General features: G+C 46.1%; 1 protein-coding gene and 1 long non-coding RNA gene across 4 annotated transcripts in view; one reads left to right on the top strand and one right to left on the bottom strand.

Annotated features, from left to right (window-relative positions):
- ASXL2 (ASXL transcriptional regulator 2) overlaps positions 1-20985 on the top strand; it is a 218981-nt gene extending 197996 nt beyond the window's left edge. For all 3 annotated transcript variants that reach the window (XM_045010059.1, XM_045010057.1, XM_045010058.1), the window contains 4 exons: positions 9555-9651; positions 13069-13174; positions 15510-16239; positions 17631-20985. In XM_045010059.1, the coding sequence (XP_044865994.1) occupies positions 9555-9651; positions 13069-13174; positions 15510-16239; positions 17631-20099 (3402 nt within the window). In that variant the 3' untranslated portion in view covers positions 20100-20985. The remainder of the gene's footprint in view (positions 1-9554; positions 9652-13068; positions 13175-15509; positions 16240-17630) is intronic.
- The window catches only part of LOC123366515, an 83609-nt gene continuing 81350 nt past the window's right edge, over positions 20973-23231 (bottom strand). The window contains exon 3 of the long non-coding RNA XR_006578113.1: positions 20973-21750. This is a non-coding gene — a long non-coding RNA (uncharacterized LOC123366515). The remainder of the gene's footprint in view (positions 21751-23231) is intronic.

The following is a 23231-nucleotide window of genomic DNA, read 5'->3' as shown; positions in this document are numbered from 1 at the left end:
GTCTTGGAAACGAGCCACTCACTGCTGCAGGATGATTTTAGAGCCCATCAGGAGCATCTGAAGTGGATAGCAGCTAACCTGGGGCTAGAGATTGAGGAGCTCAAGAAATTGTCCCACAGCCTCATTGATATTCTGGCTGCAAGAGCAGCATCTAAGGTGGTCCTACCTATTAACAAAGCGGTAATGGGTCCAGTCAGAGCCCTCTGGCAGACCCCATCTTCTCTGCTCCCCACTTTGAAGAGGGCAGAGAAGAAATATTATGTGCCAGCCAAAAGGGTACCTATACTCTGACCTCCCTCCTGGGTCCCTAGTTGTATCAGCAGCTGATGAGAGGGATAGACGAGGCCAACCATGTGCCAGCCCTGCACAGAAAGATGCAAAAAAAGGTAATCTGGGAGGAAAGTATATTCAACAACTGGTCTTCAGCTACATATCTCAAACTAACAAGCCCTGCTGGGGAGATACGATTACAACTTGTGGGACTCCTTGTCCAAATTTAACGACTGAATGCCTGAGGACTCAAGGCAGGAATTCTCTGCCTTCTTAAAGGAGGGGAAAATATGTTGCCAGAGCCTCTCTCCAGGCAGCACTGGACGCAGCTGATGCGGTGGCCAGGACAATGGCCTCAGCAGTGTCCATGAGGCGATGCTCTTGGCTACGCTCCTCCAAGTCAATCCAGGACCTCCCTTTCAAAGGCTCCTCGTTGTTTTTGGAACAAGTGGACACAAGACTCCACAGCCTGAAGGATGCAAGAGCTACCCTCAGGTTCCTGGGCCTCTGTGCGCCGTCCACTTCAAGGAAGCACTTCAGGCCTCAACGGCTGGCCTGCTTCTCGGCTCCACCACCAACACAGGGACCTGTTTAAGAGAAAGGGCAGAGGTTACAAGCATCATCAACTGCTCCCATCCAGTTCAACTTTGCTGCTGGGGTTACATCGGTACTCCAATGGCCCCTGCAGGCGTTTTGAAGGTGTGCCCGAGTGCACTGTAGCGGTTCCCATTTCGGATTCTGCATCTCCTTTATTTTTGGACCGACTTTCCCACTTCAACTCAGCATGGTCCCATATCACATTGGATTGCTGGGGGCTAAATATAGTGGTGGAGAGTTTTACCCTTCAGTTTTCCTCCCTCCCTCCCACTCCCCATCTCTGTCCCTCTTCAGGGACCCTTCTCACGAGCAACTGCTAGCCCAGGAGGTGCATGTTGTCAGTAGCTACCGGTGTGGTGCTCTGCTCTTGTTCAATGATAAGTCGGCTGCGTGCGTGTTCCCTCTGTGTGCTGCCCCAGCTCTGCGCAGAGAGCTGACACAGCAGACCCGACGAGAACCCCCAAAGACCACAGACTCTAGTAAAATATGAAGGAAGCCAAGCCAGGTTTATTGTCAAACGAAGCACAGTAATAGTTTCCCTTAGACTCTACAAGACATACTATGAATATGTGCCCTCTGGCAATGGACCAGCTCAGTCAGTGGCAGGACTTTCCACCGCCTCCTAGGCCAGACAAAGATGCGCACTCCAGGACCTACTTTTATACCGTTACGGGACAGATTACTCATCCCTCCTGACGTATTGAGGTACAGCCCCTTGACTCATTAGGGTGTTGTCTCCCCCTTTGATCATGTTGTTTCAAACAAACAGATCTATCCATCATGCTGTCCTTTTGACCCTGTCTTTAAGATGCACCTGCCTGTTCCTTGTTATCTCTGTGGAGTGTCCTCGTATCGGGATGTCCAGGTGCCATCTTGTCACAAGTTCCTCTTATTTGCTCGTATATGTGGATGCACCTGCTTCTAGCAGCCCTCTTCTTGCCAACTTCTGTGAGTGGGACCTGCCTCTAGCTCACAGCCCAGTTTTTGCTTAGCAATGCCTGGAAGTACTTTGGTTCAGGCTTCAGACTGGGCCTTTGATACAAGAGTTTATGTTTCAGGGCCTCATCTCACTAAAGTGCATACCCTCCTTCAGGTGGAGGCTGTGGAACAGGTATCTCAAAGTTTGAGAGGGAAGGCTTTTTTTACTTCTGATATTTCCTAATCCCAAAAGCCAAGGGATCCTGCCCCATCCTGGACCTGCATTGGCTTGACAGTTATCTCAAGAAACCGAAGTTCTGCATGGTCTCCATCATTTCCCGGGATCCAGGGGACTGATATGCTGCTGTCGACTTGAAGGGCACTTACTTTCACATTTCTGTCTTAAGAACATAAGAACAGCCATACTGGGTCAGACCAAAGGTCCATCCAGCCCAGTATCCTGTTTTCTGACAGTGGCCAATGCCAGGTGACCCAGAGGGAATGAACAGAACAGGGAATCATCAAGTGATCCATCCCCTGTCGCCCATTCCCAGCTTCTGGCAAACAGGCTAGGGACACCATCCCTGCCCATCCTGGCTAACAGTCATTGATGGACCTATCCTCCATGAACCTACCTAGTTCTTTTTTGAACCCTGTTATAGTCTTGGCCTTCACAACATCCAGGTTGACTGTGCATTGTGTGAAGAAATACTTCCTTTTGTTTGTTTTAAACCTGCTGCCACTGAAGATTTCTCAGGTTTATTGTAAGCCAGATTCATTATCCATTCGCAGATCTCCCTTTTGGCCTGCCTGCAGCCCCATAGTTTTTTACAAAATGCATGCCAGTGGTAGCCACCTTCCTCAGAAGGTGCGGCGTTCAAGTCTACCTGTACCTCAATAACTAGCTGATCAAGAGTCATTCCGAGGCTCAAGTAAAGAACAGCTTCAGCCTGGTCCAAGTCACCTTCCGAGCACTGGGCCAGTTGGTAAACGAACAAAAGTTGACTCTCATTCCAGTTCAGAGAATAGAGTTTATCAGGACAGTACTCGACTCAACCCAGGCCAGAGACTTCCTTCCAGAGGCGTTATTCCAGGCTATGTTGGACTTCATAGCCAAGGTCATGGCTTACCCAATCACAGCAGCCTATGTTTGCCTCAAATTACTGGGACACATGGCTGCAGGCACTTACGTGGTCCAGCACACAAGGCAGCACCTCAGGCCCCTGCAGACATGGTTAGCTTCAGTGTACTTTCCGAACAGACACCACTTGGAATTGATGCTTAAAGTTCTGGCCCCAGTCCTTGCCTCCCTTGACTGGTGGAAGAACCCCTCCCCCTCCCCCCCCGGTCAGTAATGGTGGGCATTCCCTTTGTCATCCCCCAGCCATCAGTGTCACTAGTGTCAGACACTTCAGATCTAGGTTGGAGAGCCTGCCTCAGTCGCCTCAGGATTCAGGCCTTGTGATCCCAGAAAGAGCACTCCCTGCACATAAACATGAGGGAGCTCAGAATGGTCCACTTAGGTTGCCGACTGTTCCTTCCCCAGATCACAGGCAAGGTAATACAATTGCTGACTGACAACACCACAGCCACGTTCTACATCAACAAGCAGGGAGGAGCGCGCTCCTCTGCCCTGTGTCAGGCCATCTGTCTATGGGACTTCTGCGTGAAGCACTTTGTCCACCTCCTCGGCTCACATCTTCCAGGAGCCCGGAACACCCTGGCAGATCACCTCAGCAGATCTTTCTCCTCTCACCACGAGTGGTACCTTTACCCTGAGGTCACCAGGTTCATCGTCTAAAGGAGGGAATCTCCCCATGTAGACTGTTTACGACCAGCCAGAACAGGAAATGCCTTCCATTTTGCTCACTGTGTGGGCACAACCCTGGCTCCCTTTCTGACACCTTCCTGCTTCCATGGACAGAGCTCCTATTCTATACATTTCATCCAGTTCCTCTGGTTCACAGGGTCCTTCTGAAAATCAAGTGGGACAAGGTGAGAGTTATTCATATAGCCCCAGCGTGGCCGTGCCAACACTGGATTGGCACGCTGCTAGACTTATCAGTAGCACCCTGGTACCACTACCACTAACACTCCCACTCTGCCCAGACCTGATTTTGCAAGACCATGGCCATTTACTCCAGCCACAGCTTGGGTCCCTTCACCTGACTGCATGGAAGTTACATGGCTGAACCCAGAGGTGCAAGCCTGTTCAGCAGAAGTTGGACAGGTCTTGCTGGGTAGTAGGAAGGTGTCCACTAGGGCTACCTGTCTTGCTAAGTGGAAGTGTTTCTCAATATGGTCATCCCAACCAGGCTTTTCTCTGACTCGATCTTCCATTCAGTCTATTCTGGACTATTTGCTCCATCTGAAACAACAAGGTCTGGCCCTCGCATCTATCAGGGTGCATCTAGTAGCAGTTTCGGCCTTCCACCTGCCAGTGGGCGGTAGGTCAGTTTTCTCTTACGAGATGACACTTTGCTTTGTTAAGGGATTGGAGACACTTTACCCTCAAGTTCACGATCCAGTTCCCCAATACAACTTAAACTTGGTCCTATCGAAACTCAGGCCTTACCTTTGAGCCACTAGCATCTTGCCTTCTGCTGTTTCTCTCCTGGAAGATCAGCTTTCTGGTAGCAATTACTTCAGCCAGAAGGGTCTCCGAAATCAGGGCCCTTACGTCAGAACCCCCGTACATGGTGTTCTTTAAGAACAAGGTCCAACTGCATCCCCATCTGGCCTTCCTGCCAAAGGTGGTTTTGCAGTTCGATAGCAACCAGGCCATTTTCATGTAAGTCTTCTTCCCAAAACCTCACAAGAATTCAGAAGAGCGGCATCTTCACTTCACTTCATTGGATGTTCGGTGTGCCTTCGCCTTCTACGTCAAGAGGACTAAACCATTCCACAGATCCATGCAACTCTTTGTGGCAATAGCGGAGGGGATGAAAGACCTATTGGTTTCAGCCCAGAGAATCTCATCCTGGATAAACTCCTGTAATTGGGCAAGTTATAAGCACCTGACTCTAATTAAGGCCCCTCTGATGCTATAAAAGGGCTCACTCCAGTCAGGCCAAAGGAAGCCAGGGAGCCAGAGGAAAGGAAGTGCGTGTGAGGGACCAGGAGCAAGAGGCATGCAAGAAGCTGAGAGCGAGTAGGCATACTGCTGGAGGACTGAGAAGTACAAGCATTATCAGAAATCAGGAGGAAGGTCCGGTGGTGAGGACAAAGAAGGTGTTGGGAGGAGGCCATGGGGAAGTAGCCCAGGGAATTGTAGCTGTCGCGCAACTGTACCAGGAGGCACTCTAGACAGCTGCAGTCCACAGGGCCCTGGGCTGGAACCCGGAGTAGAGGGCGGGCCCGGGTTCTCCCCTAACCTCCCAACTCCTGATCAAACACAGGAGGAATTGACTTGGACTGTGGCTTCTACCAGAGGGGAAGGTCTCTGGGCTGTTTCCTGACCCACAGGGTGAATCTGTAAAGTGAGCAAATCTGCCAATAAGCGCAGGACCCACCAAGGTAGAGGAGGAACAAGGTTAGTTCAATCAGGGAGGATGAGGCCCTCTTCTAGCAGTTGAGGTGTGAACACCAAGGGAGGAGAAACTGCTTTTGTAGTTGGCTAGCCATTCACAGTCTTTGTTTAATCCTGAGCTGATGGTGTCAAATTTGCAGATGAACTGAAGCTCAGCAGTTTCTCTTGAAGTTTTTTTTGCTGTAGGATGGCTGCCTTAAAATCTGCTATTGTGTGGCCAGGAAGGTTGAAGTGTTCTCCTACAGGTTTTTGTATATTGCCATTCCTAATATCTGACTTGTGTCCATTTATCCTTTTACCGTAGGGACTGTCCAGTTTGGCCGATGTACATAGCAGAAGGGCATTGCTGGCACACGATGGCGTATATAACATTGGTGGACGTGCAGGTGAATGAACCGGTGATGGTGTGGCTGATCTGGTTAGGTCCTGTGATGGTGTTGCTGGTGTAGATATGTGGACAGAGTTGGCATCGAGGTTTGTTGCATGGATTGGTTCCTGAGTTAGAGTTGCTATGGTGCGGTGTGTGTTTGCTGGTGAGAATATGCTTAAGGTTGGCGGGTTGTCTGCACTAAAGCCATGAAACTGTGGAACTGGTGCATACACCACAACGTAACCATTTTGGCCTCCTATTTTCCTGGCTGTCAGAACACAACAGCAAACACGCTAAACAGGTACTTCTCTCAAGACCATGAGTGGGAAATGAACGAAGGAGTCCTGCTATCCATATTCTGCCAGTGGGGCACTCCCCTCATTGACTTGTTCATTTCCCCAATGAACCATAAATGCGCAATGTTCGGCTCGAGAGCACGAATGGGACCAGAATCACTGGGGAACGCCTTCCTCATCACACGGGATGTACAACCCATGTACGCATTCCCACCAATTCCCCTGATATCACACGTGATACACAAGATACGACTAGACAAGGCGAAAGTCATCCTCATGACGTGGCCCAGGCAAGCATGGTGCCCTTACCTGATCTCTCTCACCATCCAAATTTGTCACATACTTCACCCAAATCTGGAGAAACCCCACCTTCAAGCGTGGCTCCTGCATGGTTCCATCATGGAGAACTAGCCTGCTCGGAACAAGTTCAACACGTATTACTAAACAGCAGGAAAGTGACCACACGTAATACTTGCCTTCCAGAATGGAAGAGATTTCCTCCTGGTGTCAAGAAAAAAAATTGACGGCCTCCACAGCACCACCACCATTAGTGTTGGAATACCCACTGGAACTTAAATGCTCGGGTTTAGCAAAGAGCTCGATCACAGTCCATCTCGCAGCCATCACAGCATTCCATCATGAGATTGACAGGACCTCGATCTTCATGCACTCCATTATTAAACACTTCCTGATGGGTCTCCACAACATTTACCCAGAGGTTTGCCAACCTACTCCGGCCTAGGACCTCAATCTGCTATTGAAATGCCTTGCCAGACCACCATTTGAACCCCTAGCCACCTGTTCCCTCCTACATTCATCTATGAAAGTGGCCTTTCTGGTCACTATTACTTCTGTCAGACAAGTGAGATGGGGCTCTCATGGCCGATCCTCCCTACAAAATATTCTCCAAAAACAAGGTCACACATCCAAAATTTCTGTTGAAAGTAACATCACCCTTTCATATGAACCAACCAATCCATCTTCCCACGTTCTATCCCAAGCCTCATGAGACTCTAATCAAGACTATCTTGACTACTAGTTTAGTGTAGTAAAATGCCCAGGGTACAGTGCCCCAACTTTGTTAGTAAACTTTATCTTCCTTCAAATGGGAACTGTGAGCCCTTTTGGTTACAGCTTGGAAAGATTGTCTAGTTTCACTATAACCTCAGAAAGCACCTCTGCTAAAATGCTATTTTGTAACTTCCTCCAGCAGTACTTACAATCAATATCCCTCTGACTTCTAGAGTAACATATTAGCAGGTCTTTTCTTCCTCTTTCTCCAGCTCCAAAAGCACAGCAGCCCTGGGACTACATTGGGGAATACCCTTTAGACCTCTTTGTGTAGAAAGCCATAGGGGCCCTGCACTGTAAACTGCAGACTAACCTAAAAATTCTACCTTTGAAGTGTTCAGTGTGGAAAGAATATTAGGCAGGGAGGGCTGCTGGGATGATTTTTTGTAGATTAAAAACCTGGGCTCACTTAGGCTCTTGAGTATTTTTGCCCTAGCAAACAATGCACATTTTCCTGTTGGCAACCCCACTAGAAAGTCACAGATTCCTCCCCCCTGCATTCCTTTTCTTCCTGCAATGTGATCTTGTTTTACCAGGGCTCTAGCTTGTGCAATCTAGTTCACTCTACATGCCAAGTCACTGTGCTGAATCAGAATTTGATTGGGAAAGAGTTCTGACTAGTTGAATAAATGTTGTCTGACCCCGATGATGGATTTTAGATTTCAGCTAATACTGTGGTAATTTTCTTAGAACTGCTCAGCACTCTCAGTGCTATTTTGCTCCTCGGAGAATTTGCAGGCTGTATAAACTGGAGAAGGAAAGTTGTTTAAACTAGAAAACTGGAGGAGGAAAGAGGTAAAGCCATAGATGTGCCAAATCTGCGTGGTCATACACTTGTCTTCCATGTGTTTGGCTGAGATCCAGTGGATGGTGTGGGTGTTGGTGCAGAAAATCAAAATACTATCTAACGGGCTCGTAGAGAGCAGAAAGGCACATACCAAAAGTGTGCTTTACCAGACATGACCCAAGGTCCACCCAGCCCTCCAACTGGCCTCCAGCAATTGCCGGTACCTGATGCTGAGAGAAGCATGTCCCCACACCAACACAGCACATATACTAAGCCATGGCCAGGGTGAGGGATTCTGCTCCATGCAGTCGAGCAGCGTGTACTTGGAGCAGGAGAAAGATCTCTGCTTTCCCAAATGGTTACAACACAGCTGCACAGCTACCCCTCACTGTAGAACTCAGTGTAAGTCTGTCCCACGCAAACCCACTGTTAGTCACTGCCATTGTTTTAAACTAAATTATCTATACCACAAATGCTGACATTAAGTGAAAACAATGCTTCTCTTAAAGAAACAAATCTTGCATTGTTGAAAGCTTGCTGCATAATTCTTCTTCCCTTTGCCCTAAATCTCTCTTTTGTTTGCACCTTGGCAGATTTAGAGTGCCAGGAACCTAACAGCAAGGTTTATATCTTGTATAAGAAACAAAAGCCACCATCCACTGACCCCCTGGTGAGCTGCTCTGATTTATGGAACTGTGTGGTTTTTGCTTGTTTCTGATATATGAGACTCGTAATTCTATGATACATTGAGCAGAAAGAAACCCAGATCTTCTCCTGTTACCCCTGTTATCATTCCTCAGAGTGGCAAGTGTACAGCTCCTGGCCAAGAGTACACGCTTTCTCTGTGTGCACACCGCACTGAAGCATAGCTGTTCTACTTGGCTGATTATTTCATAGGCTTTACTGTCGCATCCCGCATTGGGCACAGGTCTGTCTGAAATATCCATGGCTGTGATTCTGCGCATTTGACACTTTTATTATTTATTTTACGTATTTTCATTGCACCTGGGAGGCCTAGTGGGCCAGGCCCCCATTGTGGTAGGCACTTTAGAAACACAGAACATAAAGATGGTCCTTGCTGCAAGGACCTCCAGAAACAATATATGGAGACTGACAGACGGGAAAGTACAAGTAAACAATGCGACTGACTTTTAAAATGCTTATTTTGATGACCCTGGGTTCCTCTTTGTGTGCCTTTTTGTTTTCCCCTGGAAATTGCCAGCATTGCTGCTTTTGACAGCAGCTCAGAGTTTACTCTGTGATCATTTAGAAGGGAGGGCAGCGTGTACCTGCAGAAGCCTTTTGAGAGGTAGTTGTAATGCTTCTTTTATGTTATGAGTAGTGCAACTTGTAAAGCAGCAGCTTGTGCTTCTCCCTGTCTCCTGCAGGGTCCTGTGATTCTCATTTGTCCAGGGTTTTTATTGTGTATGTGTGCGTGGCAGTGGGAGGGTAGAGGATCGGGGTGAAGGTGGAAGGGCAAGAGAAATCCAGCAGGATTCTATGGGACCCAGACTTAGGTGAAGGAGGACCTTCTGGGGCCAATAATTTTACTCCTGGATCAATCAGAAGAGCAGCTTTGGAGTGCCATGCAGCATTGTCAGTCCAAGCAGTGATCTTCAGACCAGAATCTGCTCCTCTGATCCCCGGGTGGCAGTACATGGCACTTAAGTCTGTATTCAATGAGTTAACATTTGCTTGCTTTGTTGTTTCTCTCAGGTTGGGGCAGACGGTTTGATGAAGATGAGTGGCTCAGCACTCAACAATGAGTTCTTCACTTCAGCTGCCCAAGGCTGGAAGGAGAGGTTGTCAGAAGGTGAGTCTCTTGCCACTGGGAAGCAAGGAGCTATAAACTGTGAACTTCTGAGGAGTTTCTTCTTATGTGCATCTCCATTACTGGAGGTTTGCAGTCAAGATAGCCCATTTGTTATGATCTTCTTCTAATCTTTTTGTGGGTAAATAATCCTCTTGATCCCCCCAGGATACCACATGGTCTGCCCCTAAGGTCTTCCTTTTTTGCCTTGTGTTCTTCTGCCATCAACTTTCCTTTCCAGTGCCCATAAACATGCACTGCCTGCTGAACCCCTTAAAATGTGCTCTGCAAATCAAATCTTTCTTTTCATAAGATCTCTGACTAGTGTTTGCTGAGTTCCAATCATTTCCAATATCTTTTTTGTTGGTTACACAGCTTATCCATGATATTTGTAGAATTCTTCTATAACACCATAATTCAAAGAACTGTAATTTCTTTATTATCAATTGTTTGCATGTCTGTGTTTCACAGCAGTGATTTAACACAGGCCAAATGTAAGTTTTTAGGAGCTGGACTTTAATCTTCAGATTTATGTCTCTTCTCATCAGATGTTTATTCTTCCAGAATGTCTCTCATCCTTGCTGTTTTGGTGCTGACTTCAGTTTCTGATCTTCCATCTTCTATAATGACGCATCCTAAAGCAATAATCTCACTTGCTGTACAGTTGTGTCATTCATTGGAATCTTGCATGTTTTCCCAGGATTCTTGCATATCACCATGTCTTATCCACATTCAGTTCTAGACCAAACTCTGCCATATTCATACATAATCTCCACCAACTTGATCAGACATTCTTCTGAATCAGCCAACAGCACTTTGTCATCTACATAGTGAATGTTATTCACCCATTTTCCAGTCATCTGAATATTTTCTTCTGTTTCTTTAATTAATATAATCAAAGACTCTCTATAAATGTTAAATAAAAGGTGTTTAGTGAACGCATAATGGAGATTTCAGGGAGAAATTCCAGTCCTATAGTGATTTAACAGGTGAAAACAGCTGCACTCAAAATGGTCAGTGAGGACAAAGTGCCAGCTAGTGGTTATCCAGACTGAAGAGCAGAGAGTAGGTTTTGTTGGAGACTTGTCCTTTGAAAAAATGTGACTTGCAGCACATAATGAGTGAGATGAGGCAGAGATACTTGAAAAGTAATGTGCTGGGATGGTAGTGGAGATGCACTGTTCTCATTAGAAAAGAGGGACTAAACTGGGGTGAGCAAACATGGCTCACTTATGGAACCTGCATATACATTTCATGTATACACAGGTGCAAACCTGCAGAGGCTATAGGTAAGCAGAGTGAAACATCCATCTTCATCCAAGCCACACTGTAGTTGGAACTGGCAGTTTCTGTGAGCCACACTTTTATACAGAAGAAAAGGGCAGCCATGTGCCACATTGCAGAACCATGTGAGCTTCATTTGTCCCCTGGGCTGCATGCTGACCACTGCTTCTAAGTGCATACAGAGATGTTGTTTAGCAAAGCAAGTGAGGCACCTTTCTGTCTCAACTACGTCATTTCAAAGATGTACTAACATTATGAATGTCAATTCGTCATTGTCTGGATGACAGTGTGGCAGAAACATGCTTTGTGTACCACCATCATTTAGCTTCATCTGATTGGTTTAGAGAACAGCCAATCTGAGGATTTAGCTGCTAGGTCAGATGCCAAGTTTGGCAGAGCAATATTCCAGTCTGTTTGACTGATGCAGCTGCTAGTTCTCATTCCCACCATCCTGGAGAATCCTACTTGCCAGTCCCCTACAATGGGATCCATGCTGACACACACTCACTCTACAGCAGGGGCTCTCAAACTTCACTGCACCGCAACCCCCTTCTGACAACAAAAAATACGACACGACCCCAGGAAGGGGGACCAATGCCTGAGCCTTCCCAAGCCCCAGCATGCCAGGTGAGGGGGCCAAAGCCCGAGCCCCACTGCCCTGGGCGAGGGGGCCAACCACGGGCTTCAGCCCCAGGCAGGGGGCCTGTAACCTGAGCCTCAGGCTTTGGCTTTGGCCCCAGGCGGTGGGGCTCGAGCTTCAGCTTCAGCCCCAGGAAGTGGGGCTCAGGCTTCAGCTCTGGCCCCGGGCTTCAGCAAGCCTAAGCCACCCACTTTGGAGTCCTGACCCACAGTTTGAGAACCGCTGCTCTACAGTAACTGTGATACTGGGAGATGCTGTAGTCGGGGTGGATCCCATGACCCACCCTTCTTCCCTGCTTTTTGGAGTACTCCGAAATCCCAGGCTTTGAGTTGCACGGGGCCTGAGGAAGGCTTGCAGTTGCTCTGCCTTTAATGCTCTTGTACAGGAGCATGAGGAGGCACAGGGTGCACATGCGGCTTTGAAGTTTCCTGTCTCACACATGAGGCATATGTGCACCTACAGTGAGATCCACACAGACTACAGCGTATCAAAGAACCACAGTTACTGTAGGATAACCAACTGTTTATTTTCCACACAGAGAGCACATCACACCATTACTCTGTGATCTGCACTGGCTGCCAGTTGATTTCTAGAAGAAGGTTAAAGTATTGGGTTTGATTTATAGAGTCTTAAATGAATTGGGTCTTGGCTATTCGAGAGAACTGTGGCTCTCATAGTATGATAGTATGGCAGGTAGGGTCCTCTGCGGATCCTTAGTTAACAGCTTTGTGGCTTAAATGGAAGTGGTCTGGCATCTATGAGTTCTTGGCTTAGAAACTTCCTTCCCTTCCCATGAGCTGCCAGAGCCTGGCTTCATACAACACTGCAAATCTCAGCTGTTTTCCCAGCCTTTCTTGGGGGCGGGGAGGAAGATTTGATTGGCAGAGGGGGACTAATAGAGAGGGGTATATTCTGGTGTGGGAAGGTTTTTAGGTTTAGTTGACATGTTTTGATAGCTTGTTTTTAACTTTTATGACAGGCACAGTTGGAAAATTTAAATAACATTATTGACCATTTCACTAGGCATGGATTGCAGCCACCTCTGGACTACAGAAGTGGTTTAATGGCACCCAGCAACGCTACCCAATAGTGTAGAACAGGAAATAAAGAATAATCTTATTCATAGCTGAAATTGAAAGGGGAATTTAAAGAGGCAGAATGCAAGTACCCAAGCTGGAATTTGTTAGGACATTGAGACTTAATCCCTATTAACTGCAAATACTGCCATAGGATTCTTAAATGACCACAAGACCTTGGTTTTACATCCCCTCTTGAAAGACAGTACGAGTAAACTAATAGTTGCAAGTCAAGGCCATTGTGTTACATCTGTAATAATACATAGTCTGTAAAAGAAACCTTGCTGAAGTAGTTCCCAATGCACTGGTTTATCTAAAAAATGACAGGGATCTTGAAGTCTGGCTGTCTCTCATGATTGCAGTTGGCCTAATTCTTCTTGTTGATTGACCTTCTTGCTGATATCCCTCTGTGTATTGCAGGTGAGTTCACCCCAGAAATGCAACTGAGAATACGGCAGGAGATTGAAAAGGAGAAGAAGGTGGAGCTATGGAAGGAACGATTCTTTGAGAGTTACTATGGTCAAAGGTAAGAAACTGGATTGTCTTTTCTTTCATGGCATGTCCTGAGGCACCAGTTCCCAGAATTCAGAGCTCATTTTCTTTCATGGGACCCTCTTTTTCACTGGACTTCTAAATTGATTGAGGATTAACTCCATCTGGCTGTAATGGAATCACAGAAAAGACCTATTAGGTCATCTAGTTAATTCCTGGTCTGTGCTGGATTATTCCCTAAAGCACGTTTCCAGTGCTTTATCCAGTCTAGCTTTAGTGTTCCTTGCCTGCTGTAGTGGTGGATGTAGTCTAGGCTTCACACCTCTCTTCCCCACCTCACAGTTTTGGAAGGTCCATCTCTTAAGGTTCTCATGGCATATTCCAGCCAACTAAATTATTCACATTTACTTTGTCTTTGATTGTGATTTTTGACCTTCACATGTTCCGCAGCTGTGCAGAACCATGTGAATTCCCTTTGTGTCTTGATTCACACACTGTTGAGCTGAACTCTCAGAATAAGTATGGTGTGGATTTCACAGATTGTTCTGTCTGCCTTATTCCTAGCTACAAGCAGCCCTGCCTCCCCACTGTGGGATGAGGGTTTGCAGGACATTTCAGGTTCCTCGATCAGTAGCTGTATGCTATAAGAAAGCAAAAAGAACAGAGGTAGGATTGATATTGTAAAAATAATTAATAAAGTGTTCGTCTCTCTACAGAACTTCAATGATGAGGAGCTGTGCTCAGCTCTGGGACATCACCTCGCCTTCTGCCCATTCATCTGTGCTGCTTTAACCCTCAGGGAGCTTGGGCTGCTCCAAACCTTATTCTCATGATCATGAGTATCCAAGCTCTGGTGGTTTAGTGACACAGACGAATGTGGGGCAGCAGGTGCTGGCCGATAGAGATGAGGTCTTAGTTTGTTAAACTGCCCCAAAGGTTAAGCCCTTGTTTAAAATACACTTGACAACAGTAGACTTCACTAAAAAGTCAAGTGTCCTTTCCTGCAGTGTCTGCAGGTTCTTGCAGCAGGGGCATTATTTCAGAAAAATTCTTGTGTGGGGAAGAATGAGGGGTGGGAGGGGAAGTTGTCAGCATAAAGAACATTATATGTGATTATAGTATATCCTGAAAAGAATGAGGTGAACCAAAAGTGGAAGACATCATGGAGAATATAGACCTATGAAAAGTCAGGGGGAGGGGAGCAGACCAAGGTCTGGGGAGGGCAACTGCCCCTCTTGGCCTGTAGTAAATGATGCCCCTACACTAGGGACAACACACTAATGGAGTTTCCTTGTACAAGGGCAGGATTGGAGGGAGCTGCAGATCTGGTTTTTGCACTTCTCAGAAGTGGATACTGTTGTACCACATGACATCTCTGTCTGCCAAGAGTTTCTTCTTGAAAAAGACAATGGTTATGAAACTAACATGCGAGAATCATGTTAGTTTAACATGTGTTTAAAATCACGTTCGTTATCATTGGGCTGGTAGGAATCAATCCCATGGTGCTCTCTGGCTTCAGTAGACATTTGGCTTTTTATTCATGCCACAGACCAAGTTTGTATCAGTAGCTATTACAAGATAGTGTGCTGGGGGTGAATGCTGCATCAGCTGTTTTTCTGGGAATTCAGGTTCAGATTTCCACCTTGTTCATTTGTTACCCAGGCTGGTGGGGGATTAGGGGCAGTCTAGTGAGAGGCTCCCAGCTTCCTGAGGGTGCAGGGTTGAGAAAAATATTAGGTGTGGAGATCTTTATTCATCTACAAACAGAAATGCTCTCCTGGAGGATGTTTATTCCTTAACTTTTTTAGACTGAGGGTGCTTCAGTACTACATAAAATGCTGAAAAAAATGGTTCACTCTCTTGGGGGGTTGTATCCATTTTCAGATCCCCTTTGTAAACTCCAGGTTGTGAGGTTAAGGTTTAGGTGAGCCAGATGGAAGCCCTCTGGGTTTGTTGGAGTCTCCTACTGCTATATCCAGGGATGGCTGCTTAAAGGGAACTTTTATAGCCAGCCATAGTAACTTCTTGAATGTTGAACAGTTTAGCCATTGGTCAAATCCTTTTCAGTTTGTGACCTGGGATAATTAGCATCTGTGTAGAAGGAAAGCCCTGTGCCATGTAACGGGGCCCCTCCCTTTTGGTTGATTTTTAAAGAGCACTGCTGCAGGACCTGTGTGGGTTGGAAGAGTGGTAGCTACAATGAAGAGCATCAAAAATGGTGGGCTTAAAATCAGGGGAAATGATATGTGTGAAGTGTTTCTTTAGATTCTAGTATGGATACAGAACCCTCTGCCCGCATTTTCATGGCAAAATAATGTTTCTTTCAGATCTATGTTTTACAATACATAATTTTTCTTTTTTCTTGTTAGTTCTGGAATGAGTCCTGAAGAATCCAAGAGACTGACAACATACACCAGCACTCCTGACACACAGGCCAGGAATCCACCAGCTGAACAGATGAAATGCATGCTAGTCTCCAAGGCACCACCCAGTAAAGAAGAGAGAACTCCTCTGTCAGAGTCTAAAGCACAAGCAGTGCAGGTACCACCACCAGCAGTGAAAAAAGGAGGAGAGGAAAGAAGAGAAGATGTGCATCCCCAATCAGGCAAACCTGCAGCATCAGTAAATTCCTCAGATAACAATGCACTGAAACTTAATGATCAAACTCTCTCTAGGCCTCTGAAGGGTACTGAGGAATCCATGCAAGAGAAGCCACAAGCTGCCTCTGGTCAGAAGGCAGACGAAGACAGACAGCACACTCCATCCAAGGATCTGTCAGTAAAGGAGAACACAAGCACCTCAGCCTTGGCCCCAAACAAACCAAAGAGCCCCAAAGCAGGCGAAGCAGTGGCGAGCATGGCGAGTCAAGTGACTCCACAGGAGACACCTAAAAAGGAACCCCCTGCAACTGAACAAATGGATGTCAGTGCTGAGGGCCTCAAGAGGAAGTCAGAGAGTCAGGAGGAAGCACCAATCAGTCCTGAAAAAAAGCCACGAGTCATGGACAACTGCCAGTACCAGCAGTCATTTCGGACCCAACCGCAGTCCTTTCCTGCGGCTGGGGAGGGGGCACAGGGGCGAAAGGTTCCCCCACTCAAGGTAAAGGAAACTGGAGACAAGTCCATCATGGGGTTATACAGGCCACTTCCACTGGTAACTCTTACAAAAATGTTTTACCTCTGTTTTGATTTCGACTGTCCATGTAAATCCCGCTTCGTGCATGTTATAGTAATGAAAGTATTTGATACAGGAATCCCAAAGCCCTGCTATTTGGCCACGGGAGTCTGCTGGCCTGCTGACCGGGTTAAATAAGGCTCTCTGACACATGCACACTTGTCAAAGGGTATTTCAGGTCAGTACAGTGGCACAGTTGTAAAAGCCCAGGACTGGAGTAATAGGAGACACTATAGATCAATATGGAGCAGCACTGGGACAGCTGTCGAGGAGTCCCCAAGACAAATAGCAGGGAGGAGTGTGCAGTGCACTATAGATGTGTGAACATCCCCAAGACTTGAATAGTGGATGAGGATTGAGGGATATTGGCAGCTTCCCACATTATGTCAAACAAAAACCAGCTCCCCAAACAGAGCACCAGGACCTCAAGACTATGTATCACTCCTTTGGGGCTTGGTGTGACTGACGGGATGCAATGTGCTGTGTCTCTCTCAATCCGAGCAGAAAATGGGAAAGACTTTTTCGGGTGGCCTCTCAGCTCTAAGAGCCCACCACCTGCTGAGGCTTAGCAAGAGCTTAGATTCCTGCTGCAATCTAGATGTAGATCAGCCACTGGTGTAAGGGAAAAATAAAAGAGAGGCTGTGAAGGGAAGGTTCCTAAACGTGATCCATTTATCAAATACCTTTACTACTACTGACCATTTGGCAAATAATGGACATACTTTTTTAGGTCATGTGACACTGTCTCTGCCAACAGGGCTGTGTGTATACAGATAGCTGCAGCTCCTTCACTGGCAGTGTGTTATACACAATGAGAGAACTTCAAATGTCTACATCATATGGTAATAGTTTCAAAAATAGCCCCCATTTTTGTGGATGCAAAAGCATGGGTACAAATAATTACTGATGTAAAATTGTTCCCACAGTTACTTGCACCCACAGTTTAGGCTCTTTAATGTCTCACTGCCTGATATGTAGACACAATCAATAATTCACGTCTCCGACCTAAATGGTGATCAGAAAAGTGTATCCAGAATTACTTATTCCCATAATTTTGCCCCTTCCAAGATGAAGCTACATGGGCATTGAATTCTCTCTCATGCCTGTTGTACCCTGGATTTCTCAACTGCCTTCACAGGATTAAATTAGATAGTTTGTTATTAAAAAATCTTTACCAGCTGTTTTTCCCATTTAATTTAACTGAAGACTACTAAGGATTTGTCTTAATGTATAAATTTCTGAATGCTACAGATTTAAAATTTGTGAGTAGAAAATTCCCTTCTGCTCAATGGTGTCTCTTTTCTACTTTTTTCCAGATTCCTGTCTCCAGAATCTCCCCAATGCCATTTCTTGCTAGCCAGGTCTCTCCCAGGGCTTACTTTCCAACCTCTGTCACCAGTCCTGGAAGAACAGGGGCCAGGACTTTGGCAGACATCAAAGCAAAAGCCCAGCTGGCCAAGGCCCAGAGGGCAGCTGCTGCAGCAGCAGCCGCCGCCGCTGCTGCCTCCAATGGGGGAGCCATCCCAGGGCCTGGTCCAGGAGGTGGTGGTGGCCCAGGAGGGGGAGGAAGAGAGGAGAAGAGTAGTACAGCAACAAATGGAACCAATGAAACTGGAATTAAAGGCAGTGCACTGGAACTGGCAGGAACTGGAAGCGGGGGAAGTACGAGAAGGCCTTTTCCCCATTGTCCAGGGACCCATTCCCAAGCGGAGACCCAGGCCACAAAGCAGACAGCACCTCTCAGTGTCTCTAGAGCACAACTACAGCAAACGCCCACAGTACAATCCAGAACTGCAACCAGCAACAAAGGCAAAGATTCATCATCACCAGCTCCACCAGCATTAGAGAAAATGAACAGAATAAAAGTGAGCCCTCCAGATGTGACTGTAAGTCGGGTTTCCAGACCATCCGTGGTCTCAAGCCACATATATACTCTCAGTAATGACAGACAAGAGAAAGCACCTTCAGCTCCAGCAGGTCTAAGCCAGATCTCAGGGGCGCCATCTGTCAGGGATGAAGCAGTCTTTGTCAATGTATCCAGAGCAGGTGCTGACAAAAATGTGACTAAGTCAGCACTTACTGCCACAGAAGGGACCAGCTTAAGTATTCCTAAGAGCAAACCTCTTTCCCCTCTCATGTCTTCGCTGGCAGCGGTAACCTCAGAAACTCAGGCTGGTGTTATGGTAGCATCTACTATCTCTACTCCACCCTGTAGCACTTTGTCAGTAGCCCCTAGCCTTAAAGTACATATAGCTCCCTTGAGCACAAGTGGGCCCCTCCTGAAGACAAGCTCCAGTATTCCTGCTAACAATCCCTTGGTCACCCAGCTGCTCCAAGGTAAAGATGTCCCAATGGAACTAATCATGCCTAAGCCTCTCACCAAAGTAGAAATGAAAACTGTCCCACTAACTCCAAATGAATCAAAAGGGTCGGCATTTTCCAGTGTCACAAGCACAGCTGGGAATGGCTCTGGAGGGGAAAGTGGTGAGAGACAATCAAATTTAGCCATGCAGCAACTTGGAAAGATATTTTTCCCAAGCAGGCAGTTGCCCCATGTTCCAAGGACCTTTCCTCTCTTTTCCGGAAAGGACTCGAGGAGCACTAGTATTGGCCAATACCAGTGCCAAGAGGCACTCGACAAAGCCACTCAAGAGCAGATCCTTCAGACTCTTATCAAGCAGGTTCAGAGGCAGAATCTGTTCTCAGTCCTGCAGCCTTCACAGCTCAGCCTCGTTCACTCAGGTTTCCAGTTAGACAACAGCTCCACCAGTCAGAGATTCATGCTGGGTTTCATGGGCAGGAGGACATCCAAGCCTGCCATGTCTGGCCATTACCTGCTGAATATTTCCACCTATGGTCGCGGGTCAGAGAGTTTCAGGAGAGGTCTGTCCATGAATCCTGAGACCCGCTTGTGTCTGAATGATCCTTCTGATGATCCAAAAATAGAATTTGGGGAATGTGAAGAAATAGCTGGCAATGGTAGCAGCAGTGATGAAGGAGATGCAGATGATGAGAGTTCTGGTGATGAACATGAACATATCATTGTAAAAGAGGAATCCCTGGTTTCCCAGGTCTCTGGCCAGCATGAAAGAGAACAGGTATCACACAGTGTAAACGCTTCTTCAGACTGCAATGTGCCTGTTAGACAGAATGTAAAGAAGGAGGCCGTCTTATCTCAGCAAGCAGCAGACAGCCAGGAGAGTGTTCACCAGTTCCCAGGAGGCCAGGTGTTTGATGGAACTGCATTAGCAAGAGATTTAATTCAGGCAGCCCAGGAGCAAATGGCACATGCTATGAGGGGAAAAATGATGCACAGCAATCCTGAGGCTTACAGTGCTTCTGCACCATCTTCAGACTCTGTGTTGCAGCAGCCTCCACTGCTTTCCCATTCGCACCCTCCAAAGCTATATGGAAACACTGCAGCACAGCTCATTGGTCCTAGTTATAGTGGCACTATAAATGTCTCCACCTCTCCAGACGTGAACCAAGGGTCTCTCATGACTGGGCTATCCGAGTGCAATCAGTTGGCCAGTAGCATGGGGAACGTCATGTCTTTCTCTGTGACTGTAACCACCATTCCCGCCAGCCAGGCTATGAACCCTGGCAACCACAATCAGACCATCCCAGTTCAAGCCTTTGGTGATGACAACAACATGGAGGATTCGCCTTCTAAATGCTACTGCAGGTTGAAAGCCATGATCATGTGCAAGGGTTGTGGTGCCTTCTGCCATGATGACTGCATTGGCCCCTCTAAGCTCTGTGTCTCCTGCCTTGTAGTACGGTAACTGAGACATATGGGATGAGGAGAAGGATGGCTTGGTTTTGTGCCTCCTTTTGAAATTCTTTGCGGGAAGAAAGAGGAGTTTTACTGCCTTGCACAAGAGACACATTACTGAATCAGGAATACAGAGTAGCGTTCTTCTTTCATTGAAGAAAGAGCACCTTGTTGTATAGTGAGTCCAAGCGAGCTCAACTATGTGAATTGTGACAAGAGTTTGCACTTAAGGAATCATGTAAATATGTCACATTATTTTGTTTAAAAATTATTTTTTCAATCTTTTAGGAGACAATGTTTGACTTGTCCTGCAGATTCATTAATCACACCTCCTATCAGTCTCTATCCCAGGTTAGTCTAAGCTCTGCTCTATATTGATGAGAGAACTTCCAGCCAAACTTTAGCCCCTTGGTCTTTCCATGGCAAAAGAGAAGAACAGGAAAAATTAAAAGAACTGGGAGATTGAGAAGATTGAAGCCTTTATACTATCTGGCACAGAACTTTGAGGTTTGGAGCATCAGTTCAGGGTTGGCTCAGTCTTTTGTTAATTCAGATGTTTGGGAAGTGGGCGGCATTAGTGTTATAACAGCCTTTCAAATGGTTGCCTATCAGTTTCCCCCTGACTCTAGGTTTCTGGAAGCCAAAGTGGGTTGTGCAATAGTGGCTGGGGTTTTTGGTTGCATATCATTCCCTTTCCAACTCATCAGTTACAATAACATTGTCCATGGGAAGGCAACACCTTGGTTCTCAACTACTTCTGGGAGATTGGAAAGGCAACTATAGTAGTCATAATCTTCAAGAACTCAAGTAATAAAAAGCAACTAGTGACTATCAGCAACTCTAAGAGACCATTTAAAGCAGAGATCTCTAATATGAATTGAACTACATGTCAGAAACTTGCTTTATTAGGCATTACAGTGTTAGTACTGAGGTGTCTCCCCCCCAATTTCCAACCATCAAACATGACAATACATTATACAAGTTAAATGCACTAAATGACACCTGCTGACATATTGTTTGCCAGGAAGCTGGCCATGGCTAATGAGGACCTCCACAATAAGCTAATTTATGTAGAAGATCATATATCTAGCTAAGTGTAAGGCATGGGACACAAGGGTTGGGTTGGCTGCATCATTGTCCCCTGATGACGTTTCTTCAAGTTTCAAAACATCAAATCCTTTGGCCTGATCTCCAGTTTTTACTCAGAGACCCAGGATTCTCGCAATAGAAGTCACAAGTCAAGAATGAGGAGCACTGGCAGAAGTATGGGGGATCATAGGACTGGCATAGTGGGGGCTACTGTCATGAATGAGATTACTGGCAAAGCTGTGTGTGAGGAGATTACCCAGTGCTGGCCTATCTAATGCCAGGTTGCAGCTAGTGATATCAATCCTTCACTCTCAAAAGCATTAATATTCACAGTGTCGCCCAAATTAATCAATCAGAATTGAACAGGTATTACAGCACCATCATCTCGGAAACAAGAATGTATAACAGGCTGACCAGTAAAGTACTTAAATGCCCATCCCTTCCCACAGTGTGAGTTAAGCAAACTCCAACTCACATTTCACAGTATCAAAGCACTAGGTTATCTATAGGTAAAGTCCTCTTCCCAGCAAAGAACATCAGGCTCAAGAATCACATCCAGTTCCATGTTGTCTCTGTTTAAGAAACAAATATGTTGATTAGATAGAAATTCATGCATCTTTTTGATGAAAGGGCATAGAAATCACTTTTAATCCAAAGTCATTTTTAAAATGAAGCAATATTAAAAAAGTAGGTGTAATAAGTTATCAGTAGATACCCCATTAGCTAGTCCTCTCAGAGCTTTGGGCTTTTTTTCCAGTTTGAATGTACTACTCCTCCTTCCCCTCACATGAAAAGAGTATCTGGGGTGCTGTTAAATATAAGCAATGTAGATGACTGTACATAATGCATTTTATTTGGCAATTTATTTGTTGATAAGAAAGTTGAGTGCCTAACCCCTCGATACTGAGAATATCTCCCGACCTGCCTGTCTCTGGGTGCCACCTTCCAAACCGAGATTATCAGCAGTGAAATATCATAAACTGTGTAATATTCCCATCTTCAGTCTTGCTCAACCTAAATTTGTGGGGGGGAGTATGTCCCCTAATTGTACCTAGGTAAATATTTTTAAATCCATCGCTCCATGGCAGAAAAATTAACACCAACAAAAATAGCACCTTGTTTTTTATGACATGCCAAATATGCACTGTCATCAGCATTTCACCAGTAAGCAAATATCCTCAGATTTGGCACATACGAGATGCTATAGCTAGTTATGCTGGTGTGCATGCAAAAAGCAAACCAAGCAAAAGAACCATTTTGGCTTCTGCCGTGCAAAAACACTTATTCTGTCATAGCGGTGTACTTCTGTTTTATGGGCGTAGTGCATTCTAGAGCAAGTGCCCATTAGGGTAGTAGCGCAATACTTCCAGTTTTCCTCTTCCCCAGTGCAAAAAGCAGTTCTGCAGCATCCTCTGAATTATGGGATACAGTGTCAGATGGACATTATGGTATCATGCACACAGCTAACTGGCAACTAAAATGAACCAGACTCCTGTTCTCTGAAGCACTGAGAGAGATGTATCCATTTCTGTTTCCTTGCTATCTCAGGGCTTGTCTACACAGGAAAGTTCTACCAGTTATACCGGTATAATGATTTTTCTTCTTCTTTCTTGCCAATTCCCTAATCAGGGTCAGCAGCTTTTATAGCCTTCTTCCAAAACTCATGATTGTACGCCTGGCTGTCCTACCAGTTGGTCTAAGATCTGTTGATATCCAGTCTGTGTACCAAGTTTTTGGTCTCCCCATTGGTCATAGGTATAATGGTGTGTGTGTGTGTGTGTGTGTGTATATATATGTATGTATGTATGTATATATATATGTATGTATATACACTGGTATAACTCCTCCTTTGCTGGGTGTATGCAGTCCCACAGTTTCGATTATGGGGCCTGAATTGCAGTGCACATTAGCATGATATGCTGTAACTCCCCTGTGTGGATGCTGTAGGCATGAACTAAAGAGTACCTAGTTCTTGTTGACTTAGCCCTGTTTAAAACACAAACTAGGTACCTTTTCGTTCTCACCCACATGGTCTATGCATTCCAAACAGGGG

The sequence above is a fragment of the Mauremys mutica genome, chromosome 3, assembly GCF_020497125.1.
Source record: "Mauremys mutica isolate MM-2020 ecotype Southern chromosome 3, ASM2049712v1, whole genome shotgun sequence".
Taxonomy (NCBI): domain Eukaryota; kingdom Metazoa; phylum Chordata; order Testudines; family Geoemydidae; genus Mauremys; species Mauremys mutica.
Note: the sequence above shows the minus strand (reverse complement) of the source record. Positions and strands in the feature narration are given on the sequence as shown.